At 39.8% G+C, this 26,790-nt stretch overlaps 2 protein-coding genes across 3 annotated transcripts in view; one reads left to right on the top strand and one right to left on the bottom strand.

Annotated features, from left to right (window-relative positions):
• Positions 1-218: 218 nt before the first annotated feature.
• On the bottom strand, positions 219-13,124 carry armc10 (armadillo repeat containing 10). The gene is made up of 6 exons (XM_057835755.1): positions 12,673-13,124; positions 9,994-10,139; positions 9,778-9,912; positions 6,617-6,793; positions 6,456-6,527; positions 219-4,309 (listed from the first exon to the last, which is right to left on the bottom strand). The coding sequence occupies exons 1-6, from the start codon at positions 12,923-12,925 to the stop codon at positions 4,058-4,060; spliced, it is 1,035 nt and encodes a 344-aa protein (XP_057691738.1). The 5' UTR covers positions 12,926-13,124; the 3' UTR covers positions 219-4,057.
• A 497-nt stretch (positions 13,125-13,621) lies between these two features.
• dnai4 (dynein axonemal intermediate chain 4) overlaps positions 13,622-26,790 on the top strand; it is a 30,235-nt gene continuing 17,066 nt past the window's right edge. The window contains exons 1-7 of one of the 2 annotated variants that reach the window (XM_057835753.1): positions 13,622-13,738; positions 13,844-14,028; positions 15,192-15,349; positions 15,432-15,523; positions 15,599-15,758; positions 21,027-21,166; positions 21,227-21,370. In XM_057835753.1, the coding sequence (XP_057691736.1) occupies positions 15,333-15,349; positions 15,432-15,523; positions 15,599-15,758; positions 21,027-21,166; positions 21,227-21,370 (553 nt within the window). In that variant the 5' untranslated portion in view covers positions 13,622-13,738; positions 13,844-14,028; positions 15,192-15,332. The remainder of the gene's footprint in view (positions 13,739-13,843; positions 14,029-15,191; positions 15,350-15,431; positions 15,524-15,598; positions 15,759-21,026; positions 21,167-21,226; positions 21,371-26,790) is intronic. The other variant, XM_057835752.1, reaches the window with a different exon arrangement.

Here is a 26,790-nt window from a genome sequence, read left to right on the forward strand (position 1 = left end):
GATCCTCACTGAACTTCTGGAGTGAGTTTGCTGCACTGAAAGTAAAGGGGTCGAATAATATTGCACGCCCCACTTTTCAGTTTTTTATTTGTTAAAAAAGTTTAAATTATCCAATAAATGTTGTTCCACTTCACGATTGTGTCCCACTTGTTGTTGATTCTTGACAAAAAAATTAAATTTCATATCTTTATGTTTGAAGCCTGAAATGTGGCGAAAGGTTGCAAGATTCAAGGAGGCTGAATACTTTTGCAAGGCAATGTAGTTCTATATGCATGAGATATCTAGGCGTAGGTTGTAGGCTGTCGGCTACAGTCAGGAAATATTGAAGCCACCTAGCCTAGCATCGTGTTTGCTACAGCGTCACAACAAACACTCTTCCCTCTCCGTGCCTCTGACTTTTCTCGCGTCATTCAACCAACGTATTAACGAACAGAGGAAAAAAAACGTAATGCACGAAAAACGTACAGAATTTGAACGTGACGTACGCCGTACACATTTAAAAATCAGTGCTCACTTGTACAAACTACGCCGAGACCGTACAACTTGACAGGTATGAATTATAGTGGACCGTCTTTGTTAGGTAGTAGCACTCTGTAGCACGGGACGTCCAACTATCAGTGGTCACGGCGAAACTATGTGCATTAGCGAAGTCATCTTCGATAGCTTTGCGTGCCATTTCATAAATGTAGGGGAATACGTTGTTGGAGAAATATGTCCGCGAGGGAACAATGTAACGCGGGTCAAGCGTTGCAAATAAATTAACAAAGCCCGCCATGTGTTTTCACTGGTGTCATCTCTGGGGTTGTGCTGCTCTGAGAAAGTGATATTTGTGAGTGATGCCGGCTGAGTTGCCGGAGTCATGTTATATGTGTTGCCATTAGCATAGGGAACAAGCGCTTAGCAATGCTTGCTAATTGTTTTGTTTTTTTTGCAATATTTTCTCTCCCTCCTATTTTCTCTCCCACCGCATTGTAGTCCACGGGGAAACCAAAATGTTGCCACACTGCAGATTTGAAAGAAGCCAGTGCTTCCTCAAAATTCGGTCTCTCCACTCCTCCGCTCGCCATAGCTTTTTGTTTTCTTTCTTGTTTCACTTTCACTTCGATTGTAAGCGAGAGAGGGCGTTACTCGGCTTCTATTACACAGGTGCTTGACAGCCATCGGACATTTACTTGCGGCGGGGCGGGAATTTCTCCACAGCTGTGCTTCACGTCGCACACAGAGCTCGATCAATTCATTCCACAAGCGTTCGGAATAAATTAATTGCAAAATCGAAAAGGCGCGGTTCATAAAGGCGTATTGAACCGTACAGGGCGAACCGTATAGTTCGGCTTTGAACTGCAAACCGTTGCACTCCTAGTATCGGCCTACAGCTACTTCGTGTAGTTGATAAATGTACATAGTCAACGGTAATACCAGCTAGGATTTGATTAAAAAAAATTTTTTTTTACACACTGACATTAGCGTCTATAAAGATTTTAACTTTCTCAGAAGGAGGGAAAACTGGAAAAAGCAGGCTAGCAAACTTGGGTGCTCTGCTAGCCTAAGTGATTAGCACAAGAGCTAAGCTAATTTACCAAGGTGGTATAATGGCACTGACTGTGGGGTTAATATGAGTATCAGGCTTGATGCCACATTGAACAACATTATATTAAAAAAAAAAAAAAAAAAAAACGTTTTAAAAATATTTAGATTTTGGCATTTGATGACATTTTAAGTCTTAAATTTTAGAAAAGTACATTTATTGTCACCCAAGCTAGGTAGGCACAAAGGTTGTTAAGTAGTGTCTGACCAAGCAATTAGTTTACATATAAGCAGAGGTGGGTCGTAAGACTCGTAACATATTTCACACATTTACTCCGTTACATTTACTTGAGTAACTTTTGAGGAAAATTTACTTCTTTGACCTTTACCACTCAATGCTTTTTACTTTTACTTGAGTAGATTTGTGAAGGTGAAACAGTACTCTTCCTCCACTGCTTTGGGCTATAGTAGAGTCGTTACATTTTCCCTCTTTATGCTACATACTGACTTTATTTTTGCCAGAGATGCCGACAGTGGCCGTCTCAGCCAATCAGAGGTAATAATGTTTTTTCGCCACTAGAAGGCACTCAAGCTCTTTAGACGGAGGAAATTTCATTGTGTTGTTTTGGTCCGAATTCAATTATTTTTGTGTCATCTTTATGGCCTTATATGGTCATGTAATAGGTTATAGACAGTGTTGTCACAGATTACTTAAAAAAGTAATTTAATTACTGATTACTGATTACACCTCAAAAAAGTAATCTCGTTACTGATTACTTTATTATCAAAGTAATTAAGTTACTTTAAAAGTAACTTATCAATTACTTTTTACCACTGTTTCTCCTTTTGCCGCCTCAACACAAAAATCACATGCAATTGAATTTTTCACATGAGGCTTAATCTTTGAGTTAGCGGGGGTTTAATTAGTCGATGGAGTTGATTTCAACCACCATTGACTCGCGCTAGCTTAGCCACTCCGCAGGTCTGAAACTAACAAATAACTGACAAACTGCACGGAATTTGTTCAAATCAAATCCAACGACTAAATAAACCCCCACTAACTCCAAGATAAAGCCTAATGTCAAAAATTCTGAACTTCCCTTTTAAAATAAAGATAGCTGAATAGCTGTTAAAATATTGTCTATAAAAGTTGTAAAGCAATAAAACAAACAACAAAAATTAATGAAATGAACAAGAATCCCACAACGTATTTCATAATGGATCAAAATCATTTTTCGAGCAGATATTTTGCTTTGCTTAGCCAAAACTACACCTGTGGAGGCAAGACGGATATTTAGAATTTCTGTAAACCTGAGTTACTTAGTAACGCGTTACTGTCAACACTGGGTATAGAACAGTATAATCAGAGTTCATATAGACGAAGATGTGCTGAGAAAAAAATTATACCATTAAAAAAAAAAAATCTGACATTGTAAGCAGTAACTCACAATGTTACTCCATTACTTAAGTATTCTTTTCGACGCCTTTAAAGCACTGTAAAAAATAGATAGAGCGCTGCTGTCAAAAATAAAAGTGCGGATTTCAAACTCTTAGTTTTTATTTGGCACCGATAGACCACGGAAAAGCAGAGCGAGTTTTAGTTTCATGGCTGAAAACGTGTTTATCCACTAGAGGGGAGTCATGTTCTTGGAACAGGTGATTCAACGGGGACATCAACAGAAGAAAAATAAATTTAAGCAATCTAGTGCGCACCAGGAACAATCTGGTAAACATTAGCATTATATAGCAAGCTAAATATTATATTTTATATAGCATTTAAGCTATATAGTGCTAATGTTTACAACAAATGCCTAACTTGCATAGCAAAAGTCCACTAGCTTAAATGCTAAATAATGCTAATGTGTACAACAATTGGCTAACTTGCATAGCAAAATTCCACTAGCTTAGACGCCATATAGTGCTAATGTTGAGAACAATTGGCTAACTTGGGTAGCAAAAGTCCGCTAGCTTAAATGCTATATAATGCTAATGTTTAGAACAATTGGCTAACTTGCATGGCAAAAGTCCGCTAGCTTAAATGCTATATAATGCTAATGTTTACAACAATTGGCCAACTTGCATAGCAAAAGTCGGTAAAGCTTACTTTTAGTGGTCCCCAACTGTCGACCAATCACATGCACACCTATGAATGCTGATGACAGATGTCATTAAGTGTCAAAACCCTAATTTAGTTCCTAAACTCTAATCCCAACCCAAAGACATTTGAAAAAATCTCAATATTGCATCAGAAATGACATAATTTACTAAGTGACACTCATTGTCATAAGCCTTCATTCGTATTCATGACAGGTGTGATTGGTCAATATTTAGGGACCACTAAAAGTAAGCTTTACCGCAAAAGTCCGCAAGCTTAAATGCTATATAACGCTAATGTTTACCAGATAGTTTCTGGTGTGCATGAGAAACAACCTGGTGCACTGGTCCTTTTAGGCACTCTGTAGAGATTCAATATCAAATGGAAAGTTTTAAGTATCGAGGCAACAGTAGTGCAGATATTGGGCGCAAGAGGGGTCTACGTCAATATACGGGCCACCTGCCCTTGAATCTCCCTGTCGGGGTGCGACAGCAAATCGACCAGTCGGCGGTTGAGCTCCGACGACTCGTCCAGCATGACCCGGAAGAGGCAGTCGTGCTTGAGCCTGAGTTCCTTGGCCACCTGCGCCGAAGGCCTCCAAGCCTGAAGGTTGCCCGCGAACGTCAGTAGTCGCAGAAGCACCGGGGACGCCGTTTGCACGTCGAATAGCAGCATGACGGAAGCAGGAGCCTGAAGGGAAAATGTAAGAGACTCCAGCAACAAAATCTACATTAAGGCCGCAACAACTAATTGATAAAAATCGATACTGTGAGGCTGCATGTGTGTCAGTGATTAGAGCAAAAGAGAGAGAGTTCACTGCTACACTCGGGTTGATTTGCTAAATCAACAATATTTGCGACATGTTGAGTTAGATTGTCTTGAGTCGGTGAGTAAATGAAGCCAATTGAATTGTTGGTATACTTTGTTGATGAGACGTTACTACTTAGCACGGAGCTCTAAGCTAGTTAGCGATTATGCTAATCAGTGTCTTAAAGCAACACTTGGTAACTTTTCAATCTTTATAAAATATTTTCATAACATTTGTAACGATATGCCGACTGACAACTAGTGGAATGACACCTCTTTTATATCTTGAGGGAGTCTGTATCCTTTTTTTGTGTCAATCGGAAACCATCAGTCAGAACGAACCAAATTCACGTGTGGAGTCCCTCAAGGGTAAATTCTTGGACCACTCTTATTTAACATCTATATGCTTCCGTTAGCTCAGATAATGGAACAGTATGACATCTCCTATCACGCCTATGCCGATGACGCACAATTGTACATTTCTGTGTCCCCACATGATTATAGTCCCTGAGTCTCCCTGAGTAAATGCATTCATCAAATCAATGAATCGAGGTGCCAGAATTTTCTCCAATTAAATGTGGAGAAGACAGAGGTGATCATTTTTGGGCCGAAAAAGGAAAGGTCACAGATAAGCAGGCAACTTAGCACAATGTCACTTACAGCTACAAATCAAGTCAGAAACCTTGGCGTAATTATTGACTCAGACCTAAAATTTTTAGATTAGATTATATTATTTGCGATTCGGCCGTGGAAGTTTCGAGAGCGATTCACAAACATCCAAATTCCGATTATTGAATTATACCAGGTAAAGCAGAAATAAAACACAGTCAGCGTGGTCTTCGGAATGCAATGAGGAACGGACAGAGAGTAAATATCATGTTCGACTCATGCCGCTAGATAAAAAAAAAATAATAATAATACCTGACTGTGGCCGTCAGCCGCTACAAACAGCGCCCAGTTGCTAGTTGCTACAAACATACAGCAACATACGGCTATGGTAGATATCACATATATCTAGAACTAGATGTAGATGTGACATGACAGCCAACAGCTGTGTTAGATCATATACCAAGAACTAGATGCAAAATGACAGACTTTCCCACGCTAATTAACAGGCGCCATCTTAAAGCAGTTGACTTCTCTAGAAGGCTCTGTTGTAGCGAACCTAATTACTTTTTATCTAAAAAAAAATTTTTTTTAAAACTCAAATCGGGAAAATCTTGACTTGAATCTATCTTTAAATGATGAAACAGTTTTAAAACTTTCACGTCGAAAGTAGACAGAAGGGAAATTATGGAATAACAGGAACAATTTTAACAACTTTAACGGTTGATTCACAACATTAAATCAATTGAATGAAGTAGTTTTAAGCTGCCGATACAGAATAGAGACTTGAGTATTTTATTTACTGTTTTTAACGGTTAACTTGATACTGAAATAGTAGTTGGTTTAGCCTGAGAGGATTTTTGAACAATTTTGGAACTTGTGTACAAAAAATTAAAAGTGAGGGTGGGGGGTGGGGGGATTGTGGTGCATCAATAATCGATTTATAATCGAATCGGAGCCTCTGAATCATAATCGTAATCAAATCGTTAGGTGCCCAAAGATTCCCACCTCTAGTGGCAGGAATCGATGGCGATGACTTGTTCATGGATTTGCCTATTTTAACTCTAATTTACAGGTTAGGTGATGTGATGAGAACAGCAGGGCTCAAAGGTCAAAGGTCACAGCGGTCAGAAATATGGTGATGCTTTGAATTTGGCTTTTAAGGCAGAAGTCTGTTATCTTAAAGTGCTTCTCGATTTGAAATAGGTGTTTCTGCAGGTCTGAATAGCGGACACACCCGTGGTCAAAGGTGTAGAGACAATTTCTCAACCGACCGAATGGTGAAGTGTCTCAAAACCTGTGACTAACAGTGATAGGCGTTCCACTGTTCTCATAACACTTCTTATGCAAATATAGCCTAGCTTCCAATTTCAACAGTAGAGGTCACCATTTCACTTTTTTTTATTTATTTATTTTTTTTTACCTGAGCCTGAACGATATCATCCATTATGTCCGGGTTCGATGATAAATTCACCAAAACCTTCAAGGTCTGAACCTGAAACAAACATCCTTGTTGACTTAAACTGTATAACACTTCTAGTAAAACGGCATTCCAGTTCAATTTTTTTTAAAAAAAGCACAAACCTGTAAACTGGCGTTGCCCACCACCAGCAGTGAGAGTAGCAGCGTCACTGAGTCTTTGAGCATGTGATGATGTTTGTCCGTGACGGACAAGTTGGTTAACAGCCTGAGAGCACCCAGTTGAAGGTCAGAGTTCACCGACGACATCTCAATCAACTCCAGCACTTGTGGCACGTAAACCTTAAAGCCAAAACTTCCTTTTTAGAAACTTTCAAAAATTATTTCGTAGTTTTACCTAGATGTGTGAAGAAAAATCGCTACTTTAACCACGCTAGTTTGGGCTACACTTGAGCCGTTACATTACTCCTCTTTATTCCAAATATTAGATTTTATTTTAGCCAGCAGAGTGGCTTGATTTGTTTCACCAATGACATGTAGCCACAATAGCCAAATGATTCCATTATACCAAACAGATGTAACAATACAGTCACATGACCACACACAAGCTTGTGGAAGTCCTATGATCACGCCGGCGTGTTCCATCACGTAGCGTCCTTAAAGAGCCGTAAAAATAAACTATTTGACATAAAGTGTTGCTGTTAATATTACTGGAAAGTAAGGGTGATATTGCCATACTATGTAGCTCAAAAGCTTATCGAATGCTCCCAAAACCGATAAAATAAAACCGATGTCGATATCATCCAATATCATTTTAAAATGCTTTTATCGGTTGATAATATGGGACAATTTTTTTTTTTTAATTATTTTTAAAAAAAATTTTGTTAAATTTTTTTTGCATTATTTTTTTTGTGATCTAAAAATCTGTGTATTGGATCGGTATTGGTAAAGCATATCTTGAAAAAAATCGGATCAGAAGTAAAAAAAAAAAAAAAAAACAGCAACGTGACATCCCTAGTATTAGGTTATAGTACAGTAAAATAACAACAATCGATATACAGTGGTATAAAAAAGTATCTGAACCTTTTGGAATTTCTCACATTTCTGCTTAAAATCACCATCAAATGTGATCTGATCTTTGTCAAAACCACACAGATGAAAAAAAGTGTCTGCTTTAACTAAAGCCACCCAAACATTTATCGGTTTTCATATATTAATGAGGATAGCATGCAAACAATGACAAAAAGGGGAGACTAAGTAAGTGAACCCTCTGCCTAAGGAGACTTAAAGAGCAACTGAAAGCAATTTTTACCAAACAATTTAAGTCAGGTGTGAGCCCAATCACTGATGAGTGGTTTAAAGCTGCCCTGCCCACTATAAAACACACACCTGGTAAGAACTGTCTTGATAAGAAGCATTGTCTGATGTGCATCATGGCTCGGTCAAAAGAGCAATCTGGAGACCTAGGATCAAGGACTTGGTTTGTATGAAGCTGGGAAAGGATACAAAACCATCTCTAAAAGTATGAATGTTCATCAATCCACAGTCAGAGAAGTTGTCTACAAATGGAGAGAGTTTGGTACTGTTGCTTCTCTCCCAAGGAATGGCCGTCCAGCAAAGATGATGCCAAGAGTTCAGCGCAGAATACTCAGAGAGGTAAAAAAGAAACCTAGAGTATCTGCTGAAGACTTAGAGAAATCACTGGCACAGTCCAATATCTCTGTGCACACATCAACTATATGTAAACCTATGGCCAAGAATGGTGTTCATGGGAGGACTCCAAGGAGGAAGCAACTGCTGTCTAAAAAAAACATTGTTGCTCGTTTAATGTTGACAAAAAGGCACTTGGACACTCCACAGAAGTTTTGGCAAAATATTTTGTGGACTGATGAAATCAAAGTTGAATTGTTTGCATTATGATTGGGGCCGTTTTGCTACCTCGGGTCCTGGACAATTTGCAATCATTAATGGAAGAATGAATTCAAAAGTTAATCAGGATGTTTTGCAAGAAAACCTGAGGCCGTCCGTTGGACAGCTGAAGCTAAAAAGAGGATGGATGTTGCAAGAAGACAATGATCCATAACACACAAGTAAATCAACTTCAGAACGATTTCAGAAGAACAAAATACACGTTCTGGAGTGCCCAATTCAAAGTTCAGACTTGAACCCGATTGAGATGCTGTGGCATGACCTAAAGACAGCGATTAATGCCAGACATCCCAAGAATCTGACTGAACCACAGCAGTTTTGTAGAGAGGAATGGGCAAGATTAGTCCTGATCGATGTGCCAGACTGATCTATACCGTCTGGTTGAAGTTATTGCTGCCAAAGGGTGGGGTGGGGGGGGATGGGGGGCACAAAATTTAAATGTGATGGTTCACTTACACCCCCCCCCCCCCCATTGTTTGCATACTATCCTCCTTAAAATATGAAAACCTATAAATGTATGGGTGGTTTTAGTTAAAGAAGACATTGTTTTTCCATCTGTGTGATTTTGACAAAGATCAGATCACATTTGATGGTGATTATTATATATTTATATGCATACCACTGTAGATGATGTTGTGCTGGGAAAATAAATTTGTTGATACTTGAGTGAATTTTGGGATGACTACTTTTACTTGAGTAATATTATTTTGAACTAACGCTACTCTTACTTGAGTCTAGAGCTGCAGCTATCAATTATTTTAGTAGTCGATTAATTGATGAACTACTTAGTTTGAATAACCGAGTAATCAGATAAGGAACATGAAAAATTAAAATACCTGAGCTGAGCCTCAAACGGTATTAAAAAAAAAAAAAAAAAAAAAAAAGAATCTATGTACAACGATAGAACAATTGGCTAACTTACGTAGCAAAAGTCCGCTAGCTTAGATGCTATAAAACGCTAACTTTTTTTTTTTTTTAATGTTCTTAACAAATGGTTCAAACACATATTCACACAATAAATGGCTAAATATACCTATAAACTGAATTACGAATGCATTAAAACAAACATTACCTCAAACAAAAACTTAGCTTATGTTGGTCTTAACATGGATCAGCTGGATTCAGCCATGTGAAATGAGGCAGACTAGAAGGCAGTGTATCCACCCAAATCAATAAAACTGAATGCAAACACTTTCAAAATAAACCATTGCAACGCCACTTTAATAAAACGAATACTCGAAGCAGCACAATTCGAATCTTTTTTTTCTAATCGAATACTCGAGTTAATCGATTAATCGTTGCAGCCCTACTTGAGTCAAAATTTTGGCTACTCTACGCATCTCTGTGGGTTTCTCCAACTAATGCAAGTAGGTTTTGTATACTGCATTTTCATGTACCTTCAGTTCCTCCTGGTTTTGTGTGTTCACACACAGATTGTTTAAAACATTCAAAGCCTGCACTTTAACCTCTTGCGCAGAGTCAGAGAGGAAGCCACCTATGACAGCAATCCCGTCACATTCACGTATAACATTCTGCAAAAGAGAGGATACATGTTAGGATGCGTGTTGACCATTTCACGAAACAGAATTTGTGTGTTTTTTTAAAAGCGGCACCTGATTGACTGTAAACGCTGCGGCGTTTCCTAAAGTCACCAATAGACGACATTTGCATGGTGTGCTATTGCTGTTTTTTAGGCTTGTCAGCAGCAATTTCAGGTGGTGTGGTTCCAGGTCACCTGCAGACTGTTGGATGAGGTCATCTGTGAAATCAAAGGTTGCTTTAACCCTTTTTCAGGGTAATCTTTTACCACTATTGACAATTTCTCAGAAAAAACTTTGTGTCTTTTGTAGGGCTGTCAAAATTATCGCGTTAACGGGCGGTAATTAATTTTTTACATTAATCACGTTAAAGATTTGACACAATTAACGCATGCACTGAATGATCCGCTTACGCATTGCCTCAAACAGATTACAATGACACCGTTTATGGACATTAAGAGTGAAGAGAATGCCATCGGCCGCTTGGGGGCAGCACCGTTCCATACTAATGTTATTCCCTCTAAAAGTGGGAGAATTAGTAGTTGTGAGACATTTATGCTGTTTGCATTTTGCTATTTGTGCTCCACACATATTTCTTTAAGTTTTCTTTCTCTTAGTGGCAATTATGTGTCTCTTGTTGTATTTTGGCTAAGACATGTCCAGAGATATACTGTATATGTGAAAAAGGTGAGTGGACACAGGCGTTCTAAGCTTCGGCAACTCCTTCACAACAAACATAAGTATCATTTAGTGAAAGCACAACAAAAATAATATTCCTATCTCTCAAAAAAAATTTATGTTCACAAAAAGAAAAGCACTTCAGTCTGTAGTAATGAGGCCTTATTCTCACACAGTTAAACAACAATGCAAAGTGAACTGGCATTTCCAATCAAAATAGATATGCAAAATACACATAAAACTTACTCAGACTTTGGTCACTCTATTCTTATTATTTGTTATTTTTATTCTTATTATTACAATATTAACTCTACTTTTGATTGAAAATTTTAACAAATTTTATTAAAATGAAAACATGAAGAGAGGTTTTAATTAGAGATGCCAATCGATCAGGTCCGATCAAGTCATTTTTAAAGTATCGGAATCGGCAAAAAAAATATCGGCCATGCCTTTTTTTAATATATATTTTTTGATTAAATCGTTTTCTAATTGTATTTAACGTTACAGACATAATATGTTACACTCATCCAGAGTCTTTAGTTTAGGCTTAAGGTAGGGTTATCAAATTTATCCCGATAATGGCGGTAATTATTTTTTTTAAAAATGTATCATGTTAAAATATTTAACACAATTAATGCATGCACTGCACGACCCACTCACGCATTGTTGCGCTCAATATGTAATGGCGCCGTTTTACCTATATAGAGAGATAAGAGGCAGCGTAAAATGAGTAGAGTGAATTTTGGCAGCCTTTGGAGCCTTTTATTAATTGGCTAAAGCCTTACAGTTCCTCTCCCTACCGTTAGAAATATCATGGGAAGAAATGTGGGGAAGCAAGGCAGCAATTGATCTTTTTCTTAACACCTTATGTTATTTCCCAACGCAGAGAAGATATATCAATTGGTAGCACTACGCACAGTCATGGTTCCACTTCCCATCATGCATTTCGGCATGGCTACAGTATCATTTACTGAAAGCTCAACAAATACACTAGATGGCAATATTTAGTCACAATATACAAAGTCACAAGTCTTTCTATCCGTGGATCCCTCTCACAGAAAGAATGGTATAATGTAAATGCCATCTTGAGGATTTATTGTCATAATAAACAAATACAGTACTTATGTACTGTATGTTGAATGTATATATTCGTCCGAGTTTTATTTTATTTATTTTATTTTTTTCTTAATGCATTGCCAAAATGTCTATGATCGGGAAAAATTATCGGGAATGATTGGAATTGAATCAGGAGTAAAAAAAAGCAATCGGATTGGGAAATATTGGGATCGGCAGATACTCAAAACTAAAACGATCGGGATCGGATCGGGAGGAAAAAAACATGATCGGAACAACCCTATTTGTAACTATAACATTTAACTTTTAAGAACTACAAGTCTTTCTATCCGTGGATCACTTTAACAGAATGTTAATAATGCCATTTGTGGATTTATTGTTAAAATAAACAAATACAGTACTTATGTACAGTATGTTATATCTATATATCCGTCTTGTGTCATATCTTTCCATTCCAACAATAATTTACAGAAGAATATGGCATATTTTAGAGATGGTTTGAATTGTGATTAATTGCGATTAATTACGATTAATTTTTAAGCTGTGATTAACTCGATTAAAAACTTTATTCGTTTGACAGCCCTACTCTTTTGTTGCTCTGCCATCTTTGCAGAATTCACGCAAAAGCGTTTACACTAACTTCCGTCTTTATGATGAATGGGGAAAGGGGGAAGTGACGTATGCCGTAAAGCAGTCAGCACATTTGTACTTGTAGTTTTTTTTTGTGTGTGGCAGGGTTAATTAGTGCCAGTGAAAGCGATACAGACCCCCTCGTTTATAAAAGAGGTGTCATTCACCTAGCTGTCAGTTGACATCAACAATGTTATGAAAATATTTGATAAAGGTTGAAAAGGTACCTCGTGTTGCTTTAAAGAAAGGGTTAATCTTTAAAAAATCATACCTAGGGTTAATTTAAATAGCCTGTTTCTTTATTGTTGTGTTATCTGTATTACAACATACAAATTAATTAAATAACAGGAATATTGGCACCTAAAAACTCACACGAATCATCACTCTTTGGGGGACATACAACTTCCAGTCCGGACACTTTGGCCAACAGACTGTCTGGCCGCACGCTATTATCGTCATTGTCCTTTGAAGCCGCGACTGCATGGCGTCCACTTTTCTTGTATCGCCTCAAACTTCCCCCACTTATAAGTTTATAAATGACATAAGATGCTCCAGCACCAGCAATTAGTCCAAGCAGCGTCTTCATAGTACCAATTCGAGGAGTGATGCTGCCTCCGTCGCCCATTCTGCTGCAGTCTTTTGCTAAATTGAGTATTTACAGAATACTGGAAATACACATATGTCGTACGTGATGAAATATTAGCTAGCTAACTAACACAGCTGGTTAATTAACCCAAAAACAACTGGTTAATTAACCCAAAAACAAAGTCGAAAGCAAATACAGTAACTAACTTAAAAGGACTCATCACTGTAGTTTGTTTTCACGTGTGTTACATTGATTATTCACCGAGCAGAAAATAGTTGCTCGGTCACGGAGTGACCTAAACATCAAATAAAACATGAGAGACCGTTGACAAATTGAAGTTTTATTCGGAATAAGAACATATTTCATGTGTTCGTACAAAATTCGCAGCGTTAATTTGATTTTTAATGAGAAAATGTCAACGAACAAGTGAGATATAGACAAACTATTACAACTAGATGTTGAATGCACGCTGTGAGCCAATACAACAAGCATCGTCACTTGTCGGCCATTTTGCTTCGGGGCCGTCCGTTAACTATGGAGTGTGAGCATCTATCCCAGACATTACATTTCATATCATTTGCATGAAAAATTATTCATTTTAAAATTTAAAAAGCGTAATAATTTTAACACTACTCTCTTTTAATCTGCGTCCACCCAAAAAAAAAAAAAAAAGGCAAATTAGCGTCGCATATTTTGTCTTCTACGCATGCAGTGTTGCTCGTTGTCCTGACAACAGAGTAACATTACAAGCACTACGAAAACAGTCAGCGTCAATTTACAAAGCGGCACAAAATAAGTTGGTGTATTCTCCAAAAAACAAGAGATAATGCCAAATACTTCAGCCATGAACGCGTACGTAGAAAAATTCGACAATGTTGTTCAATATCAAATGAATTTCTAGCTAATACTGAACAAACGTTTTAATTCTTATTTATCTATTTATTTTTGTTTTTCTAGCTCCTCTCGAGCGATGAAAAGATCCACGTCAGGGATGCAGAGAGCCCTCCACAGTTCCCGATATACCGGGAGCTTCACGGGTTTCCAAAGTCGGAAAGGCTCCAGGATGCTTTCGGAAAGCAGAATGGGGAAAAGTGGCATGAATCGGAAGGCCATCCGGGTAACTAGATTGGACTCTTTCATAGGTACACAATGCATTAAAACCTCAATATTGAGGCCAAACTATTTGTTTAGATTAGACAGGAGTGTCAACAGACTTGCAGGTCCCCGGGGAAAAGAGACCATTTAAGCCCCCCCGGCTTGTCACGACAACATACGCAGTACTTTTAATGCTTTGCAAGCAATGACAGTGTAAATTTTCAAATTATTAAATTACACCATAGACCCCCAGAGACACTCAGTGTCCAATGGGCGGGGCTTGGCTGGCCCGGACGCTCTGGTTCTTTGCATGATGATTGGTTGATCTCTGTGAGGCTTAATCCCCTTTAGATTGAAAGTGAAAGCGAATCAGTGATCTTGTCATATTGACATTCACAAGAGGCATTTTTCAATTTTCATTCCGTTGTTCTAAGTGGAACCAGAGTGGTAGTACAGGACGTCCCGCCATTTGTTCTGGCCTGTCCTGAAGAGCTGATTGCGGGTTTTGGTGTTGCAGATGTGGGCCTGTTGATGTCTTGCCTATTAACTGGTAGTCAGTGTCAATCTTGCTCAGTCAGCTGCATGACGCACGCGTTGGGCTTCCGTGGTCAGAAGGTGTCATGTATCTCTTATGCCCTATGTCATATATATATTTTGCTTGTTTTCCTTAAATCATGATATAAATGCTATTTATTTTATATTGGGTACGTTAGAGTAATACATACAGTCAAACAGTAAATACGAGAAAAGATACTTTTCCTTCACTAGCAACACTTACATTGTTAAAAATGACTAGCGAAAAATTGAGCTATTTCTGGTGAGTTTTTTTTATTTTATTTTTTTTATCATAGCTGCTTGTGTGTGGAGACCTGCCTTCTGGCACTCTAGTTTCTTTCCTTACCGAGCAGCAGACATACTTTGAGCTTCTCCTCACTGAAAGACCATTGTTTGAAAGCAAGACCATCGAGCCATTTTTTGCAGCTACAAAATAGAATTCAAAATGGCGGCCGCTCTCTTGACTTTAGAAAGTATCTATCACAAAATTATTTTTCTCATTACCCCAAAATTTCACCATCTCTTCCGTTTCAGATTCCAAATATATTCTGCTATTTTCATAATATCCCGTTCTTCGTTCTTGAGTTATCCTGAACATAAACCTACAGACATGCAAACAAATGTCTAATATATACATATACGTTGCCTTTTGCAGGTGCTGGATGAGGACGGCAACGACGTCACACCTCGCCCGCTGTTCGAATCCGAGTCCAAGGACCCGCTGGCTAAACCGCATAAATTATTTTTTGAAGATTTCCATTCCAGATGGGACACTTCCAAATCGTCCTCATTCTTCATGATGCGCTCTTCCGGGTATCTCATTTGCTAGATAGTTGGAGGAGAAAAAGACATTTTATTGAAGGAAATATGATTATACAGTTATCTTGCTTTTCAGGTCGTGCATGTGGAGCAGCAGTCTCCCCAGCCTGTCCACCAGAACTTCGCAAAGCGGCATGGGATTTTTCAAGTTAGACACCAGCCAGTGTGGTATCAACTCAAAATTTGATGACATCCTGAGAAGAAACGGAGCGAGATGAATGACGGTTTTTGCCGTCTTTACAGATTCATCGCGAAAATCCAGCGTAGCCGGTCAACATGCGGCGGACGACTTTGCTTCGGATGAGCTGCTGAACATCTACTTATCGGAGACGGACACCATCACACTTCTGGATATGCCCAGCACTTGTATGTCGGAGGAGGCTGAAAACGCACAAGCTGTTAAGTCAGTAAATCATTTTTTTCAAATTGCGTATTCAGAGCTTGAGCTTGCAGTTGAAGGCTGCGTTCAGACTGCAGGCATATCTGATTCCAATTGGATTCCTCTACTAATCTGATTTTTAGGGCTGACTGTTCACACTATTTTTAGCAAGAAAGTGGTATGAAAAAGTATCCAAACCTTTTGGAATTTCTCACATTTCTGCATAAAATCACCATCAAATGTGATCTGATCTTTGTCAAAATCACACAGATGAAAAAACAGTGTCTGCTTTAACTAAAAAAAAAAAAAAACATTTATATGTTTTCATATTTTAGTGAGGATAGTATGCAAACAATGACAGAAGGGGGAAAAATAAGTAAGTGAACCATTACATTTAATATAATGTGCCCCCGCCCCTTTGGCAGAAATAACTTCAACCAGACGCTTCCTGTAGCTGCAGATCAGTCTGGTACATCAGTCAGGACCTCGGTACATCTTTGGCCCATTCTTCTCTACAAAACTGCTGTAGTTCAGTCAGATTCCTGGGATGTTTGGCATGAAGCGCCGTCTTTAGGTCATGCCACATTATCTCAATGGGGTTCAAGTCTAAACTTTGATTCGGCCACTCCTGAACATTTATTTTGTTCTTCTGAAACAATTCTGAAGTTGATTTACTTCTGTGTTATGGATCATTGTCTTGTTGCAGCATCCATCCTCTTTTTAGTTTCAACTGTCTGGCACACGGCCTCAGGTTTTCGTGCAAAACATCCTGATAAACATTTGAATTCATTCTTCCATTAATGATTGCAAGTTCTCCAGGCCCTGAGGCAGCAAACAGCCCCAAATCATGATGCTCCCCCCGCCATGCTTCACAGTGGGGTTTCGGTGTTGATGTTGGTGAGCTGTTCCATTTTCCCTCCACACATGGCGTTGTGTGTTACTCCCAAACAATTCAACTTAGGTTTCATCAGTCCCAAAAATATTTTGTAGAGTGTCCAAGTGCCTTTTTGTGAACATTAAAACGAGCAATAATGATGTTTTTTAGACAGCAGTGGCTTCCTCCGTGGAGTCCTCCCATGAATACCATTCTTGGTTATAGTTTTACATTGAGTTGATAATTGTAGTTGTGCCAGTGATTTCTTTTTTTTTTTTTTTTTTTTTTTTTTTAAACCTGTCCTGTTCAGCTGTTTGACACAGAGAATGGAAGTCTAAGTGCCCGGATTCTGAACAGTTTTAATGTTTCACATGGAGAGTCTGACATACTCCCATTGTGATCCTTCAAAATACCTTTTTATTATGACAAAGCAGCGAACAGGAAGGGATTATGGGGGGACAGAAGAAAAGAAAAACAAGAGAAGAAAGAAAAGAAACACATAAACAACAACAAGAAATACATTGAACATCTAAACTAGTTACTAATATGCTGGTGCTATCGTCAGCGAAATGTATTTCCGGTTTACACCATGTGGGGGCCAATTGGCCAGTGAAAGAGGAGAATGGGGGTGGGGGTGTCTATAAGACTATAAGCTAAGTGATTGAAAGGGGTAGAGTGTACACAAATCAGTTCTGTGATCTAGAACCCAGTAATCGTGTGAATCTCTTATGAGTGTAAGCCCGTTGGCGACCAACCCTACGCCGCCGCATCGCCAATCCCGGCACCGGAACCCCCAACCCGAGCATGCCCTACCACATCCAGCAGCACGCAAGCCCCACCGGGCGCGCGACAGCCACGCAGACGGGCGGAGAAACCGCGCGGGCGCCAACCCAGGGCCACGGCCCCCACCCAGCCAGCCCGGGGAGGGAGGGCGGGCGTGGGTTGGGGGGGCCATGTGCAGCCCATCCCTCCTCCCGCCGCCCAGCAAAGGAGCCACCCCCCCCCCCCCCCCCCCGGGACCCAGGGTGGTCCCCCGGGCCACACGCGCGCCCATCAACCGGCCTTCAGGGATGGCAGGAGGGGACGCATCACCAACCCCACGCCTACACCCACCCCCGCCCGCCCACCCGGGCCACGAGCCACAGCCACAGCCCCCCAACCGGCACGGCACGCCACGGGACCCCCAGCGGCCCACCAAGCCCCAGGCAAGGCAGGGTCCCCCGCCGGTGCAGGCGACACCCCGCTGATACACCGGCGCCCAGCCAGCGACCCGCGACGGAGCGCAGGGCGGATGCCCAGCCAGAGAAGAGAGGGGAAGGCGGAGGCAGGAGAACGCCCAGGAACTGCCACGGGGCGATGCAAGATCGGAGACCCGACCCCCCAACCCACTCCCGCGGCCGGCAGCCGAGGCAGAGGGGAGGCCACACCCCGGGAGCCACGCCATATAGAAAAAGTGTGGGACCCACCTACCACCCTATTACTGTGGCTGCCAGGTTCCCGACTGGCAGCCATCACCCAGCACCGTGATGGGGGTGTGAGGGGAGGGTAGTGCAATGTATGCATTAAAATAGGAGAGCTTGGCTTGTGCCAGTGATTTCTGTAAGTCTTTAGCAGACACCTTAGGGTTCTTTTTTACCTCTCTGAGTATTCTGCGCTGAACTCTTGTCGTCATCTTTGGTGGACGGCCACTCCTTGGGAAAGAAGCAACAGTGCCAAACTCTCTCCAATTGTAGACAACTTCTCTGACTGTCGATTGATGAACATCCAGATTTTTAGAGATGGTTTTGTGTCCTTTCCCAGTTTTATACAAATAAACAATCCTTGATCGCAGGTCATCAGACAGCGCTTTTGACCGAGCCATGATGCACATCAGACAATGCTTCTCATCAAGACAATTCTTACCAGGTGTGTGTTTTATAGTGGGTAGGGCAGCTTCAAACCACTCATCAGTGATTGGGCGCACACCTGACTAGAATTGTTTGTTAAAAATTGCTTTCAATTGCTCTTTAAGTCTCCTTAGGCAGAGGGTTCACTTGCTTATTCTCCCCTTTCTGTCATTGTTTGCATGCTATCCTCATTAAAATATGAAAACCTATAAATGTTTCTGTGGTTTTAGTTACAGCAGACACTGTTTTTTCATCTATGTGATTTTGACAAAGATCACGTTGGATGGTGATTTTATGCAGAAATGTGAGAAATTCAAGGTTCAGATACTTTTTCCATACCACTGTATGTGGTTTTAATCAGTCTCGCAAAAATCAAGATTTCTGTCCTCTGTGAGTGTTCAGATTACAACATTTTTGTTTAATCTTGATGGGCTAAAAATCAAGATTTTGGCTGCGAGTCTGCTCAAGGCCTAAGTGAATTTAACGTCTATCATTGTCAATGGAGGCCAAAACATTAATTTTGGGTCACATTCTTGTAATTTTAGGGCACTTTCATGTCACTTCCTCTATATTTTGGATCATTTCCTGTTGATTTCAGGGTCACTTCCATTTGTTGTTTACTTTCTGTAGATTTCGGGTCACTTTTTTGATGATTTTTAGGCACTTACTGGTCAATTTCTCTTGATTTGGGGTCACTTTTTGTCATGATTTTGGAGGACTCCCAGGTCATTTTCTGTTGATTTTAGGGCATACGCATGTCACCTCCGGTTGATTTTGTTTTGTTTTTTTCCAGGTTACTTACTGTTTATTTGTCAGTTGCTGTTCATTTTGGTTCACTTTCTGTAGGTTTTGAGGTCACTCAGAGGTCACTTTGCTCATTTCAGGTCAATTTCTGATGATTTTGGCATTCCGGAGACACCTCCTGTACATTTTGGCTCATTTCCTGGTGATTCTAGGGCATTTCTGGGTCACTTAGCGTTCATTGGTAACTACCTGTTGATTTCGGGGCATTTTCAGATGAGTTCCTGTTGATTTCGGGTGACTTTTTGTAGATTTTGGAGCACGTACAGGTCACTTTCTGTTAATTTGGGGTCACTTTCTGATCATTTTGGCGCATTCTGTTGTCACTTCCTGTACATTTTGGACCATTTCCTTTTGATTTTAGGGCATTTTCGGGTCACTTCCTGATGGTTTTAGAGCAGGGGTCCCCAAACTACGGCCCGCGGGCCGGATATGCCCCGCCTCCACATTTGGTCCGACCCCCTGAACAATAATTTTTTTTTGTCCCTCAATAGTGTTATTTAATTCCTGGCTTTTTTTTCTGTGAAGAACCCAGAAAGGGTTATTTGCTTATTATCTATTTAATTAATAGTGCTTATATTATATCATATTATATTATATTTAGGGCTGTCAAAATTATCGCGTTAACGGGCGTTAATTAATTTTTTAAATTAATCACGTTAAAATATTTGACGCAATTAACGCAGATGCCCCACTCAGACAAATTTAAATGACAGTACAGTGAAACGCTCACTTGTTATGTTTTATGGAGTTTTGCTGCCCTCTGCTGGCGCTTGGGTGCGGCTGATTTTATAGGCTTCAGCACCCATGAGCATTGTGTAAGTAATTATTGACATCAACAATGGCGGGCTACTAGTTTATTTTTTGATTGAAAATTTTACAAATTTTATTAAAACGAAAACATTAAGAGGGCTTTTAATATAAAATTTCTATAACTTGTACTAACATTTATCTTTTAAGAACTACAAGTTTTTCTATCCATGGATCGCTTTAACAGAATGTTAATAATGTTAATGCCATCTTGTTGATTTATTGTTATAATAAACAAATACAGTCCTTATGTACCGCATGTTGAATGTATATATCCATCTTGTGGCTTATCTTTCCATTCCAACAATGATTTACGGAAAAATATGGCATATATAATAGATGGTTTGAGTTGCGATTAATTGCGATTAATTACGATTAATTAATTTTTAAGCTATAATTAACTGGATTAAAAATTTGAATCGTTTGACAGCCCTAATTATATTATATATATATATATATATATATATATATATATATATTTTTTTTTTTATTATTTACTTTTGTTCCGTGAAGAATCCAGAAAGAGTTATTTGATTGTGGCTTTCTGAAAAACAATACATTTTTTACATTTAGGCACTCCTGCAATTGTCACACCTTTTCTGTTCCAAACTGACCCTGGCCCCTCATCAGAGAAGGGAAAAGTTACGTGGCCCTCATAGGAAAAAGTTTGGAGACCCCTGTTTTAGAGCATTTTGGATCAGTTCCTTGTTAAGTCATTGGCCGCCATTGATGTCCAATCCATTTTTACTGGGCGGGGACTAATGAATGAATGTGATTGTGGATACAAACATGAGCCAAGTGCAGTAGTGCACAGACTCGATCATACAAATCAAAAATCTAAATTTGTAGATAATTCTAAATTCTGTGTATACAGTATGAACAAGCTACAACATCACCCCCACTCTTGTGTATATGTTCCAGGGAGAGCAACAACATCTATCTTGAACTATGCCAAAACAGACTGGGCAACGACAAGTATGTGGAGCGAGCCATGCAAACGTTCGTCGGCGCGGCGAAACACAAAAAAGTCCAGAGCGACAAGATTTTGATGCACGATCAAGGTAGCTCCGATACTCCATCTGCCGTCACACCAGTATATTGGATTGTAAATTGTTTGACAGGTACACAAGCCACCATCTGGGATATTCACGACTCATTCCAACCCGAAGTACCGAAAGAAGAGAAAGCCGCGGACTGCATGGTAGAGTTCGACCAAGGACCGAAGAGGACGAGCAGCTCCAGCAGCATCAGCACAATTGGCACCGGTAAAACATAAAAACACCAACTATTACAAGTTTACTCACATGATTTGGCAGTGGAACTCATGATTTATTAATTAACGAGTCAACTTGAGTCATGTTTCATGTCGTTCATGAATTTTGTTTCCAGTAATGTCCTGTTTTTTGGTCATTATCATTTTTGTTGAGTCTTTCTAGAGTTATGTTTCTGATTGAGTCATGGTTTTACTTGAGTTATTTTTTGAGTCAGGTCTCGAGCATGTTTCATCTTTGCATGATACTGTATTTGTACTTGTTTTATATTTTCAATTGAGTCACTTTCTAGAGTCGTATTTCGGCTTGGTCACTCATTTCAGAGTCATGTTCAGTACGTGAGTCATGTTCTGTGGTTAAACTTTGGTCTGTTTCATGTTCGTTAAGTACTTGAGTCATGTTCCTGAGTCATCTGTCATGGTTCTACTTGAGTGGTGATTCTTTTTGAGTCATGTGCAATATTTGAGTCACGTTGGTCATTTCGTGGCTCATGTTTGTGGTTCAATCTTATCATGTGTCATGTTACTACAGTTGTCTTTCATGTTCCAAGAGTCATGTTTCTGCTGGGATATAGTCCTACTAGTGTTGTTTTACCTGAGTTATGTTACTACTGGAGGTATTTTGTTGAGTCAGGTCTCGTGCATGTGACATCTGTGCACAATACTGTATTTGTACTTGCTTCATATTTCCACTTGAGTCACTTTCGAAAGCCGTATTTTGGCTTGGTCATTTTAGAGTCATGTTGTTCAGTACATGAGTCATGTTTGGTGGTTAAACTTTGGTCTGTATTATGTTTGTTAAGTACTTGAGTAATCTTCCTGAGTGATCCATCATGTTTCTAGCTTGAGCCATGGTTCTTCTTGAGTGGTGATTCTATTTGAGTCACATAGATGATTTGAGTCATGTTATTCAGTATGTGGGTCATGTTTGTGGTTCAATCTTCATCACGTATAGTGTTACTACAGTTGTCTTTCATGTTTCAAGAGTCATGTTTCTGCTGGGACATGGTCCTACTAGTGTTGTGTTTTTACTTGAGTCATTTTTTTTTTTGAGTCAGGTCTTGAGCGTGTTTCATCCGTGCTGAAGGGAAAAGGTACCGTTCTCGCACACACCATATAATTGGTTGCATTAGGCTAACACATTCATTTAACTATAGTTTAGGCAGACTTCACTCAGTGGCCTTGGCACAGTAAAGTTAATCACCTTATCGGGGCTCCTGAGGGGGAAAAGGAAAAATGGTACCGTTTCTCGTAGGCACTGCCTAACTGTTTGCATTACTCGAACACACGTAATATAATCAATAAGGGAATAGTATAAGTTCTCATATTCACTGTAGGACTGCACTACTCTAACACACCTAATGTAAAATAAATAGCACACCATAGTTTAAAGAAACAGAATAGATAAACAACGCCATCTTATCACAGAAGCCCAACGTGTGCAAGATTGACACACCAACTCTGGCAATCAGTTCTCCTGACAAACGAACAAGGACAAAGACCAGCGCGCTTTGTCTTAAAAGAAGTAGCGCCAGCACGGATAACAAAGTTGATAGCGGGCGCTTGTGACGTCAAGACCAGCGTTGGTCGCTGTGGCAACCACATCCCATCCTTGCACGAACCTAAACAGCCCGAAACTGGCCAGAGAGGGATAATCCCAAAGCAACGCCCGGACACACCTTCGGCCGGCCCACTACATCACGGACTTAAAAACACTGGACACTGAGATAACACAAATTTGCTACTCGGAAACATTTTCTATGTAGCCTTGTTTTGGATCCAGAATTGTCCCTCCGTCGTCTGTTTTTGCCTTGTTTTTTGACCATTGTCGACGAATAAATTGTCAACCTGCTGTCGGTGAGTCTTCTTCAAACTTTTGGAACATGGAGTCAGTACAAAGGGTTAACACAGGAACGCGCGGAGTTTTGTTTCCTCTCGGTCTGGCTAGCGAGGGCGGCAAGCAGCGGAGTACCAGCTCTGTTCGGTTGCTGCCGTTCTGTGCAGCTTTGGCTGGTGGGACTAAATTCCAACAGTGCCCTGATACAGTATTTGTACTTGCTTCATATTTACACTTAAGTCACTTTCCAAAGCCATATTTTGGCTTGGTCATTTTAGAGTCATGTTGTTCAGTGCATGAGTCATGTTTTGTGGTTAAACTTTGGTTTGTTATGTTTGTTAGGTAGTTGAGTCATATTCCTGAGACATCTGCCATGTTTCTAACTTGAGCCTTGGTTCTACTTGAGTGGTGATTCTATTTGAGTCATGTGCAATATTTGAGTCTTGTTTGTGGTTCAATCTTATCATGTGTCATGTTACTACAGTTATCTTTCATGTTCCAAGAGTCATGTTTCTGCAGGGATATGGTCCTACTAGAGATGTGTTTTTACTTGAGTCATGTTGCTACTTGAGTTGTTTTTTGAGTTAGGTCTCGAGCATGTTTCATCTTTGCACAACACTGTATTTGTCCTTCATATTTCTTCTTGAGTCACTTTCTCAAGCCATGTTTTGGATTGATCATTTTAGAGTCATGTTCAGTACATGAGTCATGTTTTCTGGTTAAACTTTGGTCTGTTTCATGTTTGTTGAGTACTTGAGTCGTGTTCCTGAGTCATTTGTCATGTTTCTAGCTTGAGCCATGGTTCTACTTGAGTGGCGATTCTATTTGAGTCATGTTGTTCAGTACATGGATCATGGTTTAATCTTCATCATGTATCATGTTACTATGGTTCTCTTTCATGTTTCAAGAGTCATGTTTCTGGTGGAACATAGTTTTACTAGTTTTGTGTTTTTACTTGAGTCATGTTGCTACTTGAGTTGTTTTTTTGAGTCATTTTTTTTTGTCAGGTCTCGAGCATGTTTCATCTTTGCACGATACTGTATTTGTACTTGCTTCATATTTTCACTTGAGTCACTTTCTAAAGCCATATTTTGGCTCGGTCATTTTAGAGTCATGTTCAGTACATGAGTCATGTTTTGTGGTTAAATTTTAGTTTGTTTCATGTTTGTTAATTACTTGAGTAATGTTCCTGAGTCATCTGTCATATTTCTAGCTTGAGCCATGGTTCTACTTGAGTGGTGACTCAATTTGAGTCATGTTGTTCAGTATGTGGATCATGGATTAAGCTTCATCATTTATCATGTTACTACAGTTGTCGTTCATGTTTCATGAGTCATGTTTCTGCTGGGACACGGTCCTACTAATGCTGTGTTTTTACTTGAGTCATGGTTCTACTTGAGTTGTTTTTTTTTTAGTCAGGTCTCGAGCATGTTTCACGTTTCCATGATACTGTATTTGTACTTGCTTCATATTTCCACTTGAGTCACTTCCTAGAGGCTTGGTCATTTTAGAGTCATGTTGTTCAGTATATGAGGCATGTTTTTTGGTTAAACTTTGGGCTCATGTTTGTTAAGTACTTGAGTCACCTGAGTTTCATGTTATATTACTAGCTTGAGCCATGGTTTTACTTGAGTGGTGATTCTATTTGAGTCATCTTTAGTACGTGCGTAATTTTTGTGGTTCGATCTTCATCATGTATCTGTTTACTAGAGTCATCTTTCATGTTTCAAGAGTCAATGTTTCTGCTGGGACATGATCATACTTGTGTTGTGTTTTTACTTGAGTCATGTCTCTCGATCGTTGCACTGTATTGTTTCCACTTGAGTCATTTTCTCGAGCCGTATTTTGGCCTGGGTCATGTATCTTTTAGTGTCATATTTTGTGGTTAAACCTTGGTCTGTATCCTGTTTGTTAAGTACTAGAGTTGTGTTTCTAGAGTCATGTTTCTGATTGAGTTATGGTTCTACTTTTACTTGAGTCATCTCTCGTAGGTTTCCTTTTTCTGATATGCAAATTTTCCAGGGAAGGTTCTATTCTTGAGTTATCTTTTAATGTTTTTAGAGTCATGTCGGTATGTGCGCCATGTTTCTTGAGTCATACTTCAGCTACTACTGTACATATACTTCTGTTTCATGTTTCTAATTTCCACATTTCTACTTGAGCCATGTTTCACATTGTCATGTTTCCATTTTAGGCATTTTGCTTTAGTCTTGTTTCCACCTGAGTCTTGTTAGGTTTTTATTCGAGTCATTTGTCTGCGTGTTGTCTCGTGTCGTATTACTGTTTTAGTCATGTTCAATCTACAGTTGTGGTCAAAAGTTTACATACACTTGTGACGAACATGATGTCATGGCTCTCTTGAGTTTCCAGTTATTTCTACAACTCTGATTTTTCTCCGATAGAGGGATTGGAACAGATACTTCTTTGTCACAAAAAAACATACATGAAGTTTGGTTCTTTTATGACTTTATTGTGGGTTAACAGAAAGTGATCAAATCTGCTGGGTCAAAAATATACATACAGCAACACGAATTAGCAATTTTGACTTCTCTGAGGCCATTTAAGTAGGACTCATTGGATGCAAACGCCCACAAACGCTACAATGGGAAAGTCAAAGGAGCTCAGCATGGATCTGAAAAAGCGAATCATTGACTTGAACAAGTCAGCAAAGTCACTTGGAGCCATTTCAAAGCAGCTGCAGGTCCCAAGAGCAACAGTGCAAACAATTGTTTGTAAGTATAAAGTGCATGGCACTGTTTTGTCACTGTCACGATCAGGAAGAAAACGCAAGCTATCACCCGCTGCTGATAGAAAATTGGTCAGGAGGGTGAAGATTCAACCGAGAATCACCAAAAAGCAGCTCTGCCAAGAATTAGAAGCTGCTGGAACACAGGTGTCAATGTCCACAGTCAAGCGTGTTTTGCATCTCCATGGACTGAGAGGCTGCCATGAAAGAAGGAAACCCTTGCTCCAAAAGCGGCACCTTAAGGCTCGACTGAAGTTTGCTGCTGATCACATGGACAAAGATAAGACCTTCTGGAGGAAAGTTCTGTGGTCAGACGAAACAAAAATCGAGCTGTTTGGCCACAATGCCCAGCAATATGTTTGGACGAGAAAAGGTGAGGCCTTTAACCCCAAGTACACTATGCCTACCGTCAAGCACGGTGGTGGTAGTATTGTCCTGTGGGGCTGTTTTGCTGCCAATGGAACTGGTGCTTTAAAGAGAGTAAATAGGATAATGAAGAAGGAGGATTACCTTCAAATTCTTCAAGATAACCTAACGTCATCAGCCCGAAGATTGGGTCTTGGGCGCAGTTGGGTGTTCCAACAGGACAATGACCCCAAACACACATCAAAAGTGGTAATGGAATGGCTAAATCAGGCTAGATTTAAGGTTTTCGAATGGCCTTCCCAAAGTCCTGACTTAAACCCCATTGAGAACTTGTGGACAATGCTGAAGAAACAAGTCTGTTAGGGCTCCTTGATTGCAGGCTGGAGACCAGACGGGTGAAGACGCCGACAGCTGCAAGCCATCGAAATCAGCCACCTTTATAAGCCAGCTCGTCGTTGCCGCTCGT

This window comes from Corythoichthys intestinalis, chromosome 5, assembly GCF_030265065.1.
Source record: "Corythoichthys intestinalis isolate RoL2023-P3 chromosome 5, ASM3026506v1, whole genome shotgun sequence".
Taxonomy (NCBI): domain Eukaryota; kingdom Metazoa; phylum Chordata; class Actinopteri; order Syngnathiformes; family Syngnathidae; genus Corythoichthys; species Corythoichthys intestinalis.

Excerpts from the sequence above, each read along its gene's own strand:
- armc10 (XM_057835755.1), bottom strand. The coding sequence starts at position 12,925 with ATGGGCGACGGAGGCAGCATCACTCCTCGAATTGGTACTATGAAGACG. Across the intron at positions 9,913-9,993 it reads CAGCGTTTACAGTCAATCAG|AATGTTATACGTGAATGTGA; the intron begins GTGCCGCTTTTA and ends TCTCTTTTGCAG. Across the intron at positions 4,310-6,455 it reads ATGATATCGTTCAGGCTCAG|GCTCCTGCTTCCGTCATGCT; the intron begins GTAAAAAAAAAT and ends TTTTCCCTTCAG.